Here is a 21,130-nt window from a genome sequence, read left to right on the forward strand (position 1 = left end):
GGCCAAGTCTGTCAGAAAGTCTTTAAAACCTGAGAGAAGTCTCCTTGTGGCAGTTGCATTTCCTCTCCTGGATATGTAGTAACCTCAGAAGAAAGTAATTGAATTGTGCACTACAAATTCCTCCTCTGCCATACACCAAAAACAGGGGCACAGTGACGGGTCCCTTCTTTTTACACTAATTTTCTTTCTATTTCTTCAAAGTTTTTCACCAGTCACAGAAAAAAAGTGCTGTTTGTTTTTCACTCTGTGGGATGCCTCGCTCAGTTATTGCACTGAACCCTGTGCCCATGAACAATCGATTGTCTCAGAGTTTACAGGAGGCTGAATTAACTGCCACACTGATCACAGCTTGTAGCTGCTTCAGATATCTGTTTTTTATATGTCATAGTGACAGCACAAATAAATACAGTCTGCTTTCAGGAAACAAAGGTCTCCATTTCATTATGAAACTCCAAAAAGGATATGAGTCAGAGATCATCTTATATGATCTATGTTTATGACATTTGTCACATTGTTGGACAACCTACGATGTTAGGGTTTTTTTTATTAGTCTTAGTCACCAAATTCAGTTTTTTGAATGTTAAAATAGTAGAGAAGATGTCTTGTGCTTGTTTCGCTCATTACAGTTACTAAAAGAAAGGCTATCAAGGCCTCTCCTGCTTTGATTTTGATCCCTCTGTTTTTATTTTTCTGTCACAAGTCCCTTACCGTCCTGAAGGTACAATGCAAAACCAAAGGAGTGTCTACTTAAAATGGTAAACAGTGAAATTAAATGAATGCACTTAAAAAAAAATGTTACCTTTTCATTGAAATGCTTGATATCCCATCTTTCAACATGTGAAGAATGCTTTCTTGTTATATGATTAGCAGGAATTAATCTGCTGTTGAGTAGAATTGAACTGAATGACTTCTGTTGTTTCTTGACCCAACAAAAGGCTTTTGTACCTCTTCCGTTTGGCCAAAAGAAAAAGCATGGAACAGAGATAAAGTCTGAGTTTCCCAGCTACCAGCTTTCCTTTTCTGCTAACCCCACTGTCTATCCAACAGATCAGGGTGGAAAATTGGTCTGCCATCCAACTCATGGGGCACAATGGGTCAAAGCTTAAAGTCAAAGCCAGGAGACAAGGGACTGCTGTTACATCCACAGGGAGGGGTACATCCACCTACCTGCATCCATAATAGAAAACCCACCAGCTGTCAGTGCTCAGGCCCTGATTCCTCTGCCTTTGCTTGCTGGTGTTATCACTGCAGGTTGAGAGGAACCAGTGACGTGCGGTGAGGGTCGTGACTGGTGAGGCACTGACGTCATCACATCAGATTTACAAACATATAGCTTATTCACCATTTGATTGGCAACAGTTGTTTTGTTTAACATTAACATAGTCTGAAGCAAACCTTTTAGCTCCGGTGTTGGTCTTCCTTTAATTATTATCTTCTGCTTCGATTGAAAGTCCAGTTTAGAAAATTCTTTCAGTTGAGTTATGTAATCTTCCATGTTGAACATAAGGCCAAGCAACAGGAAAAACTAACTGGCCTTGCTAACTGTTTATGGTAGCTTGCCGCCGAGGAGTCGTAGAGTCCCTGGGATCACCAGCGCCCCCTACCATGAGGCACGAGAACTGCGTGCCTCACCTAGTGTCTCTTCGCAGCAGTTTCATGATCGCTCAACACAAGAATGCATTACACACACATACAGTTGTTAATGAAAAAAACAAAAAAAAAAACTGTGCATTATATACACCAGCTAAAATATGGAAATTTAGTTCATATAGTAAAAGTGTTAGAACGTTTTAATAGCCACATGCAAAGGGAAAGTAATCCGGTCTCACTGCATAGCATGCCAGCACAGTTAGTAGTCATTGGCAATGACTATACTGAGCCGCACCACGGATTGCGCAATCCGTGGTGCGGCTCGCCGGGCTGGTGCCTCACCGTTCGTCTCTTAGTATTTGACCGGCAAATGCGAAAATTCAGCGATTTTGAAAAAACTAATCTAAAAATGGTGTAGTTAAATCGAAAAGAACTTTAAAATACAAATCACTGAATGAATATAACCATTTAATTTATTTTTTAATTTTATATTTCCACGATGACAGGTGAGGCCGTGCCTCACCTGCCTCCCCTGACTGCACGTCACTGAGAGGAACAGAACTAAAATGACCAAAGGCAGAGGGAAAAAACAGATGAAGCCATTTCATCATCCACATTGTTTTTCGTATCATTAAAAGTGAGGTTCACACCCTTCAGACTGCTCAATAAATATTTTAAAATGCAGCTTCCAAATCCTTCCACTAGCAGGATGGGTTTATTATCTTGTCTTTTATTCTGTCCTTTATTAAACCAAGCAGAAAATGTAAATCTTGAAACTCCAACAAGAATCTCAGTGATGCTTCAATAACTGTGTAAACAACTGGTTTTGACGCTCTTGCCTTTTAGCGTTTGTGTGATCTCAGCAACTAGGAACACATAGCAAACCACAACAGAAGAACCGCATGCGATCCAAGGGATTTCGTCATCTTGGAGATACAAACACAGATGTACTCCAACTTCTGTTTTCTGTTTTGATTAAAACAAGAAAAAGTTGTGCTGTCGAAGAAAAAAAGAACTTGATATGATGTCATAGTGGATTGATGGGATCCTTGGGAGGTCTACAGATGCCTCATACAAAGGTTATGAGCTGGTGCTAATTCTGTAAACTCTGGGTGAATGTACTGAATGACTCTGGAAAACCTTGACTGTTCAGAGCAGCCCTCTCTCCCTAACAGAGCAGGTGCACCATCTGGCAATTTGAACTTCCAATGCAGGCGTGACTCATGTGTTTATATGAGATTGAAAGCAGAGCACTGAGAAGACACTGGATCCAATGGTATGCAGGCTCCAGTGGGTTTCGGTTTGTCTCTCACTGAATAGGCCGGATCCACGTGACACACCCCTGCTGTGTCCCGTCTCAGCACCAGGCTTAGCTGGTCTTCCACCTTCACGAGGGAACATAAATGTCTCCCATTTCTCCCCACTGAGAAAATAAGATGGAGTTCACCATAATATTAAACAATTATTTCACGCAGACTCCACCCATCTGAGCAATTCGTCCCCTTTGTGTAATGTTCTGGAAGGGTTCTGTCAAAAAGAACAGGAGTTCTTAATTTTATTAATGTCAATGTGAATTATGAGTGGAGGAGTCTCAAAGGTAAGTCAAACTCGGCTTTCGGAGGCAGATAGGAAAAAAGCTTTGATCAAAAATTCAAATGGAAAATAGAAGTTTAGTATATGGAAATTTAAACCAACTTAAGCAAAACTTTGAACAAAGGGTGGTGTGGTGGTGCAGTGGTTAGAACTGTTGTTTTATACCATGAAGGTTCTAGGTTTGAACCTCCCTCTGTGGAGTTTGCAGCCAGGTTCTCTCTGTGCCTCCATATACTCCAGCTTTCTCCCACTGACCACTGATATGGTCAGGTTTATTGGTGATTAACTGGTAGTCTAACACACTTTAAGTCTTTAACCTTTAAATCTTTAAATACCTTTAAAAAAATACCTTATTGTCTTTGCTAACTATGGCTAGTTTTATCATACTAATCCTGGATTTTCAAAACTTCACATACTTCCTCTTTTCTCCTGCACCTCTTCTTTTTTTAAACTTCTCTTTCAAACAACTAATATAACTGATTCTTTGGCTTCCACTCGCTGAGGTTTAACGCAACCACTGAGCTTATTCTTGCCTGGATAGGCTATAATGCAGGACTGTAAAACTGCAACCCCTACTTAGTCCATCCATTGTGAAGAGCTGCATGTTCTAAGAGCAGCTGCCACTTTTATGCTCCACAGAACTATCATGATGAAGAGTTTTCAGTGTTTCCTGAATCTCATCCAAGAAATTATTTTTAGCAGATTAATAAAAATGCTTTTTAAAGAATCTGGAACCCTGCCTGTTTCTAATTAGTTGTTAGTGAGTCTTTTACCCTTGGTGGTTTGCACTCTGCCAGAGCCGAGCGTGAAACATCATTAGCCTTTTCGGCATTGCAAGAATATTACCGCTGCACAGAGCTCTCTGTGATTCTATCTATGATGCCATCCTTACGGTTGCTTTGAAGCATGATCCTGATGCAATCTCTCCTTGAAAAGTTTTCCCTGTATTAAACACAAATCTGCTTGACAGGACACCTTCACCTCTAATTTTGTTTCTCATAAGTCAGGCAAAAACAGTGTCGTATTTATGTGCCTGTTCTTCATTAGGCACCAGACGATGCTCTCACTTGGATGATACAATGTTTAAAAATACCCAGCTCTCACTTCAAGACATTAACCATGTAAGGCAATTTACCTAAACACAGTCGAAGGAGAGAGCGAAGAGTCGTGGGAAACTCGCCTGTGACTGAAGTGGTTAACTCATCTTTATTTAAAGTTAAATACTCCAGGCTTTACGTGGCGCACCAAACAACAGCCCGGGATGAGAGCGAGGGGTGCCACAGAAAAGCCACTTTCCTTTGAGATAAAAGGCTCCAGCCTCAAAAGCATATGTCACACAATAATGAAAATGTGACTTTAGCCGAAGGCGGTGAAGCAAAGTATAGACAACCTGTTTGTTGATTAGAGGAGGGAATGCAAAGAGGCCTCAGAAAGGGTCAATAGAGGGAAGGAAATGGAGAGTGTAGATCTACAGTGCCCCCCCACACACACACACCCCTTGCTCTCAGTGCAGATTGAAAAAGTGATAAATATGCATGAGTTTGGCTTCGACAGTGAAGGTCTTTGATGGTATGGGTAAGAATTCTTTATCTTTGGAGCAAATAGCCTGAAAATAACTTTCTGAGAAGGTTTACTTTGTGTGTGTCTCAACAATGTTCACTTTTAATGAGTAGAAAAGAGTCTTTAAGAAGACTTTTTCATACACTACGCATTCAAATATACTCACATGCAGCATCTGCCCTGAACATGTGTTCTGTACTCATAGCTTTCTTTTAACTGAGTGTATGAAGGTTAAGTGAAAAATATAATATGTATGTATATCTTCACTGATAGATCAATTTCAGTCATCAATGTTGAGTCTCTAGCCTTCAGATTAGGCTTCTTTTGCATCACTAGAAAAACAAAGAGTAATCTCAGTTTTGCATCCTTTTATGACCAATAAAACCTTAAACTGTTTTAGGGGGAATGTAAGTGCCAGGTTGTGACCATAGAGTATATATAAAAGATAAACATAGATCTACCCCGGTTCCCAGCACTGCTTAAGAAAGAATGTATGTTACTAATGGCTGCCTCTATTTTAAGTGACAGCCGGTGAGGCAGCAAACCGGTTGGAAATGGCCAATGCATGGCATTATGGTCGTTATGTCCATTTTTATATACAGTCTGTAATTGTAGCATGTGAGAAGTTCTGTTTCATTGATTCTGATATTATGCAATATGAAATCCATGCAGTAACCTTTAATGGAAGCGACTGCTACTGTGGTTTCCCTGAGCTCAGTTTCAACCTCAGACAGGACTGCTGCAGCTACCGCCTTTGTTTGCACCCAACCACATGCATAGTTGACATTTCCCAATACTTGTAGAGCACATTCAGTACATAAAATTAACAAATGACTAATCTTCAGTAATGCACAGGCCTGGTGCTCCCTCACCATGGTTGGTATGTGTGGCAGCCCTGAGTCCTAGTACTAGTACGCTACTGGGTAAAAAAAAAAAAAGAGAGACTGATTAGCCAGTGTACAACAGCTGTGCCAATTTGCTCACACTGGCACTGCTCCTTAAGCCGTCCTTTCCCAGCTCCCCCTCTGTAGCTGAACAAAACCATACACTGCTACCACATGCCCTATTACTAAATATGAACCTCTCCCCCTCTAAGTTAAATCAGTTGACATAGTCACAACATCCAGCAGGTTTTTAGACTTATAAATCCAAAGATCTGCTCTGAGTGATCAGAGTTCTCTCTCACACTGTGGAAGTAAAACATTGGGTTGTATTTCTTTGGCCTTGGTCCTGACTCGATTTGGAGTCTGTTTGGAGTCAGTCGTGACTGTAAACTGCTGGGATGTGATCTTATCTAGGAGTCACCTTAATTGGTCTTGACTACAGCCCTCTCTAGATCTAGAATTGGCCCTGTTTCTAATACAAAGAGGAGGAGATTAAGACTGTTAAGGTTAAGAATGCATTTTTCTGCAAATGTGTTACAGCAGCTGTGGTTATCTCTTACACGGCATATTTAAAAAACAGCATCCTAATGCTAAAAGTTACAATGCTGAATTTTCTTTTCAGATCTTGGGGGCTCCGGTGTGGACAGAAGAGATCAGTGTGGGCTTGCATGTATCAGTCTCTCTCTGTTTAATTTAGTGGAAAAGCTTCTCTTATTGTCAGTGTTGAAACAAGCTTATTTGTATGTTATATTTAGTGAGTTTTCTCTGTGTGCCTCTTAGACCTGCAGACCTCTGAGTCATTTGAACATTATAGTATATCAGACAATGCCATGGACTACAGGCTCCTCCAGATGGATGAGGACCAGGACAGGATGTACGTGGGCTGCAAGGACCATGTTCTCTCCATGGACATCAACAACATCACCCATGGCACACTTAAGGTCAGCAGATGCTTACTGTTACTTTTCTCTTCTGCAGTGCTGGTATCATCCTGCGACATCTTTTTTTTTTTTTCCTCACAGCCACAAAGCAGAAATAAACGTCATGTAAAAATACAGTGTAGGAGACACCATAACACCAGTGCTGAGGATATTATTATAATGTGTGTGCAAATTACCATGCATTTGCCATCATCGGTACAATTTAAGGGTTTTTCAAAATAGCCATAAAAATGCTCAAGCTCACTTATAACTAATTCTGCATGCGGCGAAGGAATCATCCTCTGTGTAATTGACAGGCATGAAGTGCATAAACAGATGGGAAAGCATTTAGGTTCCCCTGGAGAGTGCTGCACTGCATCCATTTTTGTCAAGTAAATTGCTTGATATATTCATTGAGCGCGACCTTTAAGCACCTCTCCTTGGTTTGAAAACATACATTTCCACAGATGATAGCTAGCTGTAATCACTGACACTGAGACTTCTGTGGAAACTAAAAACGTCTGAGCATTCATTGTACAGATTTTCCCGGGGATTTTTGTCTACAGATTCAGGATATAATCAAACGTCATGAGCATATTGATGTTACGCCTCTCTCAATCTGTTAGTCACTAATTTAACTGATGTGCTTTTTTTTTTTTTAATCACCAGGTGTTTTGGCCGGCATCAGTGAGCAAAATAGAAGAGTGCCAAATGGCAGGCAAGGATCCCACAGTAAGGAGATTAAACCTCTTATAAGCTTCCTCTTTGACTTGTTGGGGCTTTTTAGGGTCCAATTGCTGTAGAAATTAACAAAAAACACAGAGTAAAGTGTCTGTTCTTCATTTATATGTGTTTAGCATTCAGCTGAACACAAAGACTCTATAAAAAATGGGTTTAGCCACCATTACATCACTCTTTGGTTTTTAAAACTCAGATTTTGAAGCAGAGTTTAGTATTATGATTATAACCATGTTGGGTTTTTTGGAGACAACCTCAAGTGGCCATTAGCAGTATTGTAGTTTTTGGCATTTCCATGTTCAATTTAAATACAGCTTAGATTATTATCTAGCTGAACAGCATTTAGTTTAGCAGTATCCCATAATGGTCATTTTTTGATCATGCAGCATTAAATCTGTCAGTGTACCAGAGTAAAAACAGCTAAAAAAAACAAAACAAAAGAAAGCATCTTATTATATTTGGTGGGCAAGAACCCATAAATAGTCGCTTAGCTACTACCTAGGTTGATAATGGTAATTAACACTAACCTACACATGACGGGTTAAAAATCCTTCGTGCTTTCCTGCTTGATATCCCCAATTTAGACCAAACATACGGTCCTGGGAACAGAACCAGCCCACCAAAAGGTTCAATTCGGCCCACTGGATGTCTTAGGACTATGTGAAAACTGTAAAGAAGGACTGTATACATTTAAACCTTTAAATGCATTTTTATCAGTTTTATATTCTTTTCACTAATAAACACATGACTCATGTTCTGTCATACACCAATTTAAGTGAGTAAAAGAAACTGTTAAATGACAGAAAATGAGGTGTCTTTTTATTATTAGTATTTCTGTATAATGTAGAAAATCTGAAACATATTGTTGAAATTGCACTTCTTCTTCTTCTGAAGACATCTCAGGGATTAAATGTGTAATTAAACCTCTTCACACTGAAAGAAAAAAGAACAATCTGGAGGTGTATTTTATATATATATATATATATATATATATATATATAGGTAACTAAGCAATAGCTTTGTTGATCCATCCACTTAAAACCAAACTGGTCTATATGTGTCACACAAACTAAAATGAGTTTGACACCCCTGATCTAGACTAAAGGTTTTGTTAGCTGTTCCAAGATCTGTTCCTCCAACTGGGTCTGCAGCGGAAGTTGCCTCCTGGGATTTCCCTCTCGCATCTGTCGGTTTGCGTCAGCTCCAACTGTATTTGTATCAAGCGGCAGATGTCTGCAGGGTCGCCGGCTGGCCTGGAGTCCTTCTGGCATCGTCACAGTTAGTCAGTGCAAGAGTGAGGTGTGGGGGCGATCGAAATGCCACGGATCACTGCAAAAATAAAAATAAGAGAGAATCAAAGCTTACTGACGCAGAGGTTTCATAAGCCAGCCTGATTTTGAGAAGCACTTGTTAGCTGCAACAAAATTTAATGAAGACATACAGTGAGACTCAACTTATTCCTCCTTCGCATCTGTTTTCCTCTAATTGGGTTGTTCTGAAGCATGTACATGCAAAGTTGTCTATATATACTGCAGTGCTGAGGACACAAGAATAGAAGGGGAAGAAGAAATTGTCATAAGTAACTTTTTGCACAAATGGAAGGCCTAATTTTTAAAGTGACTATAAAAAGAGCCACTCTGCCACCAGTCCCGCATGTTGTCGTACATTCTCCACCATCTCTACATCATCTGACACCCTCTGGGCTAACAGAGCCAGGGTTTTAGTCAACATGCTGTTGCAGATATATATATAAAAAAAAAAGCTGTTTCCAGTCATGGAGTGATTTGTGCTGCTCTGACTCATAGCAAGCCTGCTGCAGACAGGCTACCACAAATATTTGGGTGAGCCATCTCTGTGTGGAGCCACTTGATGGCCCCTTGTCCCTTCTGTCATGGCTTTTCTTATTCGAATCACTGCCAGTTTTCTTTTTAAAGATTTCACTTTCTGTTTCTGTCTTACCATTTTTCCCCTTGGTCACTTTTTCCAACATTTTCAACATCTCTCCATTTCTTTTCTTTCCTTTTTTTTTTTTTACACCACAGAGCATTTTATTTTCTCTCATGCACAGTCTCCTTTCTCATAGCGGGTTCTTTTATTTCTTTTTTTTTTAAATCAGAGCCCCTATACATCTGTTATTGTTATAAATATGAGGTTTCCCTTCTTCAATATGATCTGTGGTCAGTTCCAGAAAATTACGGCATGCTGTTTGTCCCAAAACGCAGCATCAGGGGAGAAATTAAGTCTGTTTGCTGCTTGCTCAAACATATCAACTATAAAAGAAGGCTGTATATCAGGAAACATGAAATTCAAACATAAGTCATATGTGTTTGAGTCTGAAAGGCTAATATGTGATACTGGTGCCGGCCTCGGAAGGATGTGATGAAACAAATGAGTAAAGTTAATTGTAAGACAGACAGAGCTAGATTTAAAAAAAAATAATAATTTTTTTAAAGAGTATAAAATATGTTAGATATGGGTGTGACAGTAAAAAAAAGTTTTGTTACTTTTGATTGATCGCTCCCAGTGGAGCTATGTGCACTGACCATGGGTTGCAGCAGCTGTCATTCCAGCATGGCCAAGTTCCTGACAGCTCCCTGGATGTGTGTGTTCCTCTGCTCCCCACTTCTTTCCCCTTTCTCTTCACTTCTCCACTTATTTTCTGCAGACTCAGGCTTAATTAGCCACGAAGTCCAGCAGTCCTACAGCTGTGTGGTTTGGAAACTGGAAGCAAAGATGCAGAGATGAAGTTAGAGCAGTAGTCAATCTTACCTGGATATGTCACATATAATCCGCTGCCCTTAATACCAGACCTGTGAGCTGAAGGATCCTTTTATTGTATATATGTGTTTTATAACCATCACAGCAATTGAGATAAGTATGAATTACGACTTCATTTGAACCAGGTTCTCTATTTGTTTTTCCTCCTTTCCAAAAATAGCTGTCCACAGACCAAGCAGTGACATCAAGGTGGCTACAGTCATCACTTATATACTGTTTATATAAATTTAGCTAACATTAGCTCACGTTTACTACCACATGCACTATCATACTGGGCCAGCTAATAATAATAAAAGCTAAATTTCCTCCCTCAGATTGACTTTATTTACATTAGCATGTGCATCTCATTGTTTACCTGTATTTTCCAGCATGGCTGTGGGAACTTCATCCGGGTGGTGCAGCCTTATAACAGAACTCATCTGTTCATGTGTGGCAGTGGAGCGTACAGTCCCGTCTGCGTGTACGTCAACAGGGGCCGCAGACCAGAGGTGGGTATAAACGAAGGAAGCACTTCATTAGAAATGCAAACTCATGAAGGAATAAATGTTTTAGGAACACTGGCTAAGTGATCATTGCTGCAGCCACTGTAACACTTGTTACTGATTAAAATTTCCATTGTGCTTTGTCGATTATGACTTTATAGGCTACAGAGTGATTATACACAAACATGATCTCAAAAGTGGAAAAATAAAACTAGTCTAGCACTCCTGTACATCTGCATTTATAGTGTGAGTGATTAGTATGAAATTTAAGTGAAGATAAGGACATTTTTGTAAATCTTATGGAAGTTTTAGTTACTCTGTTATTTCCAAAAATAAGCTTGTGTCAATTATCTTGAGCAACTGTAATTAAAATGATGTTATTCATTTAATTCAGTTCCTGAAAACTTTAGTGAACTGTTAGTATAAAGTGTGTGCTAAATTAGTTTGAATACTGCCACACAGAGAAAATAAGCAAATCTCATTCACTGTGTGACAGATAAAGTAATTATAAAAAAAAATGTCTCGAGAGGTCTGTTTACTCTTTTTTGTAATAAATCAACTTATGTGCAATTGTTTAGATGTTCAAACCAAACATGGCATGTTTTTGATTGATTGCTACAATAATATGAAAATTGAATTTTCTTTGCACCGCTCTCTTCTGGAAGGAGAACGCCATAATTCAGAATCACTAAGTGCTGAGAATACATTAAAGGGATGTCAAGCAGTGCATAATAAATTGCTTTAATCATGCAATTTATTATTTATAGATCTGCAAGGAGTTAAGAAGCATCAACATATGGTTAAAAAAAAATAAAAAAGTTCTAGCAACGTTTTCATGTAGTCAGTTTGATGCCACATGAGAGCAGAGATGCCAGGGATAAGAGAGAGAAAACTGAGGTCTAATGTCAAGGATGGATGGCTGTTTTCTGAGCTCTCATCTCTGGCCACACAGCTCTGAAAGTGAGAGCGGGGAAGCCCTCCAGGAGAAAAGTGCTCACCGAGTGAACAGCGTTCAGCCACAGACTGTCAGCTGCTGCCAAACACTAATAAGCAGACTGAGAGAGCTGCAAACCAGGCTCCTTCCTCACCGCGGGGCCTTTTGTCATTTGAGGTTTTTGTTTGAAAGGCAAACTGCTATGTTTGCAACTTCTGAACTCAAACATGTCAGTGTCTCAAGAAAAGTGATCTGTTAAAAGTTACACGCTGTTGTGGTGGCAAGCTGACAGTGAGCTCTCATTGTGGACCTTCGCTCCAGGTTGTGAACGTGCAGCAGACTGTTGATTGGATCTTACGGGGAGTTTTTTCCACATGTACTTCTCAGACACATAGTGAATTATAAACTGCAATAAATGTCACTCTTAATAAAGGAATTAATCTTTTATTTAGTCTTTAAATCTTTATATGGTGTCATAACTTTTTCAGAAGTGCTCATAGCATATTTTGGGGTACAGGCATTTGTTAAAAATGTACCTCATACAGTGGATCTCATTTAAGGAAAAGGAAATCTGCACTGAATATCAAATAATCACTGCATGATGGATTGCACCTAAATGGAAAACAAACAATTTTCCAAGCCTTTAAAAGCACATGTATCCCTTCATCTTTGTGCAAATTTTTAGTACAACGCTCTGCACAGCAAAGGTCAATTGAATCACCAATAAATAAAACCTTTTGAGAGGAGAGGTGCTTTAAAATGAATAAGATGGCTATTTTTTGCAGTGTAGAGGTTAATGACAGGACCTGCCAGATGGAGTCAATTCACTTCCAGAACCTCTTGGCGAACAGACACATTTTCCTGGAATAATGGTGGTTAGCTGACGTCATCCCCATTCAAGTAAGCTGCACCACTGCCATGGGCAAGATCTAAATACGATGGGACAGGAAGTACAACAATTTACAAAGGTTACTGTGGCACTTGGACTGTCCAGTCTACCACAAAGAGTCTGGCAGCATTTCCACCTGAGAAGAGGAGATGGCTGTCCAGCACACGAGCAGGGAAATTCCTCCTCCTCTCCTCCCAGATGGAATGTTCTTTTTACTATCCCACATGGAGCAGTTAAGGTAGACCAGGGCAGGCCTGCGTCTGTGCTTCCTTAAAGCCAAGACTCTGAGCAGAGCTGCTCTGTGGGACTATTGTTGCACTCAAACATGCAGTTTTATATGGTAGAGAGCACAAGACAGAAGAACATATCGTATAAAACTGTCTCCAAAATGTCTGACTTCCTCTTTTTCTCTGTGACAGGAACAAGTATTTCACATTGACTCCAGGACCGAGTCAGGAAAAGGAAGGTGCTCCTTCAATCCTCAAGTGAATACAGTCTCTGTCATGCTCAGTAGGTGCCTCTGTTGATTCCTACCCCCCCCCCCCCCCCCCCCAAAAAAAAAACCTCTGAAATATGAATTCAGTCTCTTTTTTTTTTTGTTCTAGATTTAACTTTCTGTTCTGACAAATGACACTGAAAATAGTTTGAAGCATCACATTCAATACTGATGTATGACCTCACATAGGCTTAAGAATGCTTTGCATTGCATGGTTTTCAGTGATTTGCCAATTCAGTCATGATTTCTTCCTTCTGTGATTTGAGAACTCTTTTCATTGGTCCATATAAGAACCAATATAGACAAACGAGAGAAAGCTAATATGAGCTAAACCCAAATTATTTCCATAATATGGAGCAAAAACAACAGTGTGCATAAGCCATAGACTGTATTTAAAAGATGGCCACTGTGACCTTATCATTTCTTTGTGAAATCTGGTTCCATAGCTTTTTGTCATTATCATGATGGGATGTGATGTGATGTGATTTGTAAGGACAGGCTCATCACATCTGCACCCATACAACTTACGCCCTAAATTATACCCTCTATCATCATTTATTTTTACTGTAAATGGGACCAAAAAAATTCACATCAAGCTGTAATAAATACATATACAGTTGTTAAAGTCATTAAAATGTTCACTAATAAATCAAATTACCCTCATAGGCATCTATGTAATCTGACCTCTTTTTACAGTGGCAAATAGAAGATCTGCAGTGGACAGTACTTCCATATTGGTGTCACGTTATTTAATTTGCCATACAAATTAAAAGCAACATGGTAGTTTACATTTTGTCATTTAAAAAGGGAGGAAAATTAAAATTTCAGTTTAATACACATAAAACAAACAAGTTAGTACCTCAGTCAAGTCAGGATAAACCAATCCCTCTCTCCAGTTCTCTTTCCTTTCCTCTCTGATTGGCCAAAGGGTGTTTGGTTGCTGTTGACATGTCCAAAGGTGAAACGCCCCACCCTCAGCTCTGCTTTCTGACACATGAGCATTGCCGTGTCAGCAGCAGCTTTGCCAGCCAGCGAGCAATGTCAAAGATCACCAGGAGGGAGCCAGAGGGAAGAGTGCAGAATAATCCAAAGTGGTAGGAAGGGTCTGCCAAATACAGCCGAGGTCAAAGCCAGTGCTGTGAAAGCAGTGATGCAGCACTCTGAGCCTCTAGGGAAAATCTGAGGCAGTGTCTGGGCTCAATAAAAGCTGTGCTTCATCTCCAAATCCTCATGTCTTGGACCCTTTGTGGTTGTCTGAGTACTGTCAACACTCACTCCTTAGCAAGCTGGTTTGGACAAGAGCCACATACCCTTAATCCTCCCCTAACTTGCCTGACATCCTCAAAAACATATGGTCTGAAACTGATAGATGAGTAAGTGAAAGAAAAGGAATGATAAAAAAAGCATGAAGCAGCTGTGAAGAACATGCTTATTAGCAGCAGGACACACACAGAGTGTAAAGTGCTGTTAATTCTGTAGGCGTTTGGGATCATTCTCAAAAAATAGTAATGGAATAAAGTGTAACCATATAGTACCAAAATATCTGAATGCACAAAATGTCTATTTTGTTGATGTTTTTAGGGATTGCTGGGTAAAAATATATTGTTGAGTTGGCTTCTGTGCATTCTTCTAGATCAGGAGCTGTTCTCAGGCATGTACATTGACTTCATGGGGACAGATGCTGCCATCTTCAGGAGCCTAACCAAGAGAAATGCAGTGCGGACAGATCAGCACAACTCTAAGTGGCTTAGTGGTGAGCACGCATACATATGAAAGATTCTATGGATGAATTCACACAAATAAGGCGTAACAGGCCTCTTACCCCTTTTCTGTTTCATTCAGAACCCATTTTCATCGACGCCCACCTCATACCAGATGGAACAGACCCCAATGACTCCAAATTGTATTTTTTCTTCCGTGAGAGGCTAACAGATAACAGTGGAAATACTAAAAATATCCACACCATGGTGGCCAGAGTTTGTCCAGTAAGTGTCTTTTGCTCATGGCAAAATAAACCAGTACCGTTTGTTTTGTGGTTTTGAGTTGTTACGCGCAGCTTTTGTCGGCAGAATGATGTCGGAGGACAGCGCAGCCTGGTCAATAAGTGGACCACCTTTCTCAAAGCCAGATTGGTGTGCTCAGTTGTGGAGGAAGATGGCACTGAAACACATTTTGATGAACTTGGTGAGTGAGGAAAAAAAAAACATATTTGCAGTAATACACCCTGTTATTATCAAGGTATTACTTTCACACATCACTTCCACACTCAGTGCCTTTATGGTCCACAGAACAAGTTTAAATAAACTTTGATGTTTGAAAAATATAATGCCAAAAACCAAACACATTACTAATTTCCAAAAGCTTGCTATTTATATTCCAAGGTTTCAAACAGATTGCTTTCTCCATAAACACTCCCTAGAACATCCCGTGTTTGGTCTGGATAAGGATTTCAGCCTTTTGTCCAGTTTCAAAACAATTGTTCTGTTGGTTTTGGTTACATGGTATCCAACCATGAGCATATTTGACCAGCCTCAAACTACAAGCATCAGCACATAGCATTCGAGGCCCCATCAAACTCCATCTGTCAACATGTACATTTATAAAAGCAGGCATTCATCCATCTTTGGCCTTCTTATCTGCAGGATGAAATGAAATGAGATTTGGGGAATTTGTTGAAGGTATTAAACTGGAAGGTGTATGCTTTTGTCTTTGTGTGCACATATGTGTTTTCCCTTATAGAAAGTGTGTTTTTGCTGGAAACGGATCATCCCAAGGGCCTGTTGGTGTTTGGCGTGTTCACTTCCACAAGGTAAGACCGATGAAGCCAACTGTAACATTCCTGCGGGCCTCAGAGGTATGTTAATCATTCAGTGGATATCAGCAGATGGGGATGTGCTTGTCAAAGGGCTGGTTACATATAACTATCGTGTCATGTTACAGAACAGCTTATTCAGATGACGAACTATCAATTACAATATCCTGGTGGTTTCGCCATATGGCACTCTTTGATGTTCTTTCCTTAAGATCTTTTGCAGAGTTGTGCCATGTTGCAGACCGAGTGCAAGGGATACAAATATAGGACATCTTAATATAGTTTTTGTATGAGATGATCTTGTCAGATGTCTTCCACAAGCATGGAATAAGAGCACTCAGTAGGACTGTTGAGTGCACAAAGAATTTAGTTACTGCATTTTTCAAATAACTGAAACCCAGCCCTGTTTCTGCACCTAGATAAATAAATTCCAGAGGCAAGCCTAATTTTTTTTATTATTCACTATGTCCCAAAAGTGGCTGAGCCCATAAACATAGCTGGAAAGTGTATGTAGTCTCTAAAGAATCCCATAGGCTTCTATAGGACTGGACGTCTTTTTTGCAACTACAGCTATTGTCATCTAGTGGCCTTTGGACAGAATGTAGCTTTTTGCTGCATTGGCTTCATTTTTCCAACATTTCCAAGCTACATTTATCCATGCTTATTTTGTCTATATCAGTCTGATCTTTAATTGGGTCTGTCTGTTTAACCCAGGGTGACACTTCCACAGGCCCTTGATCCACTTGTTACCTCAGGATTGTAGAAAGCCCGCAGTAGTGTCTCCTGGCTCAAAAACACAGCCAAACCAAACAGTGAGGTCGTCGAGATCTCTGAGCTCTGTGTTATTCCTTCTTTCTTCCTCCGTCTCCACTTTGCACAATATGCTTCTGTTCCCCTTCTCAACAAAGCTTCTTTTATGTGTTAAGCTGTGTGGTTTTAAATGGCTGAGCCAAAGCACATCAGACAATCGAGGAGGAAATAGGTGAGCTGTCCACAGTGGAGCACGACAGCTATTTCACCTAGACTCAACTTCAGAAAATGAGACCTCAATAAACAACTTCAGAATATTTCATCTGGGAGGGTGCTGAGATTGTGAATACTGATTCCCTCTGTAGTGTCTCATTCAGTTTATGCACTTCATTTCAGCTCTGTGTTTAAAGGCTCAGCAGTGTGTGTGTACAACATGGCGGACATTCTCACAGTCTTCAACGGGCCCTTCGCTCACAGAGAAGGGCCCAACTTCCAGTGGGTTGCATTCCAGGGGCGCATCCCCTATCCAAGGCCAGGAACTGTAAGTTCATTTTTAGATCACCCTGTCATTTAAAAATTAAAAAAAAAATCTAAAAATATTGCTCAAATATTTATCTTTAACTTCTTAGAGATTCCAAACTTTCATTTCAAACTCATCTCCTAAAGATTTTTAGAGTTAGCTTCCTGTTTTATATTATATAAATAAGTACCCAAACCATTTAAAGACACCCAACAATAAGTAATGTATTTTCTTAATAATAGGACTAAAAATTACATTTTCTGTTAATTTTATTATTTTAATTTTCATTAATTGATGACAAATCTTGTGGAAATGTGTGAATGAGAGTGTAAACCCTCCCTATGTTTCTCCAGTGTCCCGGTGGAGCCTTCACACCTGACATTCAGACGACAAAAGAGTTCCCAGACGACGTGGTGACCTTTGTACGCAACCATCCTGTAATGTTCAACCCCATCTACCCGGTGGGGAGGAGACCCCTGGTGGTTCGTACCAACGCTGACTATAAGTACACAGCGGTGGCTGTGGACCAGGTCATGGCTGCTGACGGCAACTACCAAGTGCTCTTCCTTGGCACAGGTATGTGTTCTGCAGGTTTCATTCACATATCTGGCTTTTTGAAGCATGTATCACTGCCTGCTATAAGCCTCTGACACAGCTTTCTGTTCTTTTCTTTATTGTCATTGTTCGCAAAACAGTGAAAAGCTGTTCAGTAGCTCTTTTGACACCAAAAGACAAAAATAGACTAGAGAACAAATATAAAATAAATAGGTGAACACAGTGAGATAGTAAATACAGAATAACAGCACAAAATGCAATGTGGCACAAGAAATGAGAGTGACATGGATAAAAATTGTACTTCCAGTTCTTTCAGTCTTATGGAGGGAAGCAGGGTTACGCTTTTTACTGCCAAAGGGAAGAAGCAGTTTTTTAATCTGTTGCTTTTGGACGTGATTGATCTGAAGCTCTTCCCAGAAGGTGGAGGGGGGAGATAAAGAGCAGTCTGGGCTGGATGTGGTTCATTATAATACAACAACAGATCACTAGAATATTTTAATATCTTAATTTGATCAGTTCCTTGAAATACATTTGAAAGAAGTGAAATAATGTTGCAATCTATAACATAAATAAATGCTGAATTCCACATTGCACCTTTATATGACATGTATGCTTTGAAATGTCAGTGAATCTCACCCTGAGGCCTGCATCACGGGATCAACACAATCATCTTTTCCTAAGGTTGATTCTTGGAAGGTGAGCTCTAAGTACTACTATAAACTAATTTACAGTGACATGCAGGCAGATACTGACACTTTCTTTCCAAGCGATTAGGTAAGTGGAAACTTATTGATACAGCTGGTTATCAGATAAATAGATAAAATGAAGAACATTATGCTGTTGCCATTCAACACAGGCAGGTCACCATGATGCCACATGCAGTATAAACTGATGTACAGATAGGTCAGCGAAAAAGATAAGGTCCATTTAGAAAGGATTTTTATCATTAAAGTTGTTGCCTCATGAGCACAAGATTAAATGAGGGGCACCGCTGTACGATTTCACTTAAAAGTCAAATCATTCAAAATGCTATCATCCTTCAGCAACTTCTATATTTCAACACTGGCAAGCAGAAATTAAGTTTATGAATATGCTATGCTAAAAATAAAGGCCTGACAGTAGAAACTTAATTTTTTTAAAAATGTCAGAATACCTGTGGCAACTGAGATGTTGGTAGTACCATGATATGGTGCTGCTTGAATACAAAAGGCTGATATGGGGGTGTGCTGATACAGAAGACAACAAGAATACCATAAGTGGATATACCAAAATACTGGCTGACAAGTGACACCCACTCCAGAAACCTGTCAGATGTCACAAATATTCCAGCATGACAGTGAGCCAAAGCACACTGACAAATTTCCACAGACTTTTCATAAGAAAAGCGAAAGCAAAAATCAAAATGGCACAGCAACATAATGCCTGCAGCACTGCTAAAAAATATGTACTGACACACACACACACACACACACACACACAAACACACACACACACACACAGAGGGGGAAAATAGGAATGAGTGTTTAATTTACATTAGAGCAAATATCCTGTTGTTGAACTTAGAGGGTTTGTTTGTTTTGTTCAATTTATTTTTAACTGTAACTGAGAGGTGGTAAAGTTTTGATTTATTTGACACACAATATTGTGTACCAATTTACTGGACAGTGAATATTTGTGTAATATGTACCCATCTGTTTCTGTGTTTGTAACACCAGATTTAAATAATAGAAAAATATGTGTTTGTTAGCAGAATTATGTGAGCATTCATGCTTGTAATTGTCCATGTGTGAACATTTGCATTCAGCAAACTGCTCTGGGAGTCTCTTGCACAGCTGCTGGTGTTTATCAAGCAGCCTCTCCTTTCTGTTCCTCCTGCCTTGATTCTTGAAGAGTAGCCATCACCGCGTACCCATATCTGCTCCTGAAATGGTGCTTTGTCTCAAGGATGAGGGAGACGCTCTTATCGGGCATTTCCAGGAGCTGTTACTGTAACCCCTCCTCCCTGCTCTGCTGCTCAAATTCCCAGGCCGAAACAGCCATATTGATGAGGGTGGCTCTGTGTGTTTTGCCCTTTTTGTGGTCCTTGACCTGCCTTAAGAGCTTCCATTCCCATTCCTGTCACAACTGATTTTGTTTTTGGAAACTGGTCATGGCTATCATGCCTAATTCAAAAGCAAACATGGCCAAAGGAAAACAGAGTTGTGGGGGTTTTTTTCCACAGCAGTTGTGTTCTGCTTTTATTGATGGCTCACAGTTCTGGATGTTCACTGCTGCGTGGCCGTATCTGTTTCACACGGTAGTTAAATGCATGTGTGTGGTTAGAACTCATGAGATGTCTGCTTTTTTGCCCTTCAGACAAAGGTACAATACAGAAGGTGATTGTGCTGCCGAGCAACCATTCCCTGCATGACGATCTGATCCTGGAGGAGCTGGAAGTGTTTAAGGTCTGCTCTCTGCATTTCTCTTTTTTCCTCTTTCACTTTAATCCCCCTTCTCTCCCTAAATCAAAGGCAGGGAATGGGAGGAGGGTGTGTTTGGCCACTACACAAAGGCCAAGGGCAGACAGACAAAAGGCAGGGTGGCATTTGGGAGATGGATGTTCTGTAGTGTAGAGCAGTGTAGAGTGATGAGAAACATGTTAGCATACTCCAAGTCTGGAATGTTGCCCTCAAGTGAACCTTTGCACATGTTGCTTTATCTTAGGTCATATCACTAAAAACGTGATCGACCTGTGATCAGCGGAAAAGTCCTCGTTGATCTTTGCACCACAACTGCACCACAGTTAGCAGCTTTTAGATGTATCCCTGATCCAACACACCTGAATCAAATGGCTGAATTACCTCCTCTGTATGCAGTCAAGTTCTCCTGGGTCCTGCTAATGACTTTTATATTTGACTCAGGTGTGTTGAAGCAGAGACACATCTAAAAGGTGCAGGACACTGGACCTCGAGGCCTGGATTTGAGGATCCCTGACTTAGAGGGTGCTTATAAGATAGTGCACAACTAATAGTATAGAACCTAGCTAAATGGCTAAAATAATTATGTACATCTGCTTCTTTACAAATATAGCATTGATAATGTACAGGGCTGCGCAAAAGTCTTGAGCCACCCCGAATTTCTTTAAACTTTGCTTCCAAGGAGCCAATTACTCTTGTAACTTTATAGTGATGTTGACAAATAGTTCTTCAGGCTTTCTGAAGGTCTTTCAAAGCTTTTCTTTGGACATTGGCTGCTTTTTCACACACTTTCAGTCCTAATACCTAACCTGATTTTTTACAGGAATGTTTTTTTTTTTATTTCTTTTTTGCTTGTTGAAACACTTACCTATGAATCACTCAAGCATAAAAAGGCACCTAACATAAGGGATGAACCAGCGTTGTGTTTACGCATAACAGACAACAAAGAAGCCATTTTTAAATTGCATCTTTAGGCACTTTCTTTCTAGCAGCCTGTCACAGAAACACATGATCTGTTCCCATTACTTTAGTTGAATCTATGAAAAAAAAATACCAACAGTAACATGGTTTGACAGGCATGAAATTGCAATTTTGCACAAGCAAGGTGACTCCCAAAGAACTATCAACCAAAACCTGGCATATCTCGGCATGTTGTGCAGTGTGTCCTTAAAA

The 21,130-nt window shown here is 40.0% G+C and overlaps 1 protein-coding gene across 2 annotated transcripts in view; it reads left to right on the plus strand.

Annotated features, from left to right (window-relative positions):
• The window catches only part of sema3c (sema domain, immunoglobulin domain (Ig), short basic domain, secreted, (semaphorin) 3C), a 42,022-nt gene that overhangs the window by 12,969 nt on the left and 7,923 nt on the right, over positions 1 to 21,130 (plus strand). For both annotated transcript variants that reach the window (XM_030719876.1, XM_030719877.1), the window contains exons 3-13: positions 6,408 to 6,568; positions 7,217 to 7,279; positions 10,432 to 10,551; positions 12,788 to 12,878; positions 14,498 to 14,617; positions 14,707 to 14,849; positions 14,934 to 15,048; positions 15,604 to 15,673; positions 16,823 to 16,967; positions 17,300 to 17,522; positions 19,857 to 19,945. In XM_030719876.1, the coding sequence (XP_030575736.1) occupies positions 6,408 to 6,568; positions 7,217 to 7,279; positions 10,432 to 10,551; positions 12,788 to 12,878; positions 14,498 to 14,617; positions 14,707 to 14,849; positions 14,934 to 15,048; positions 15,604 to 15,673; positions 16,823 to 16,967; positions 17,300 to 17,522; positions 19,857 to 19,945 (1,340 nt within the window). The remainder of the gene's footprint in view (positions 1 to 6,407; positions 6,569 to 7,216; positions 7,280 to 10,431; positions 10,552 to 12,787; positions 12,879 to 14,497; positions 14,618 to 14,706; positions 14,850 to 14,933; positions 15,049 to 15,603; positions 15,674 to 16,822; positions 16,968 to 17,299; positions 17,523 to 19,856; positions 19,946 to 21,130) is intronic.

This window comes from Archocentrus centrarchus, chromosome 23 (genome assembly GCF_007364275.1).
Source record: "Archocentrus centrarchus isolate MPI-CPG fArcCen1 chromosome 23, fArcCen1, whole genome shotgun sequence".
NCBI classification, from domain to species: Eukaryota; Metazoa; Chordata; class Actinopteri; order Cichliformes; family Cichlidae; genus Archocentrus; species Archocentrus centrarchus.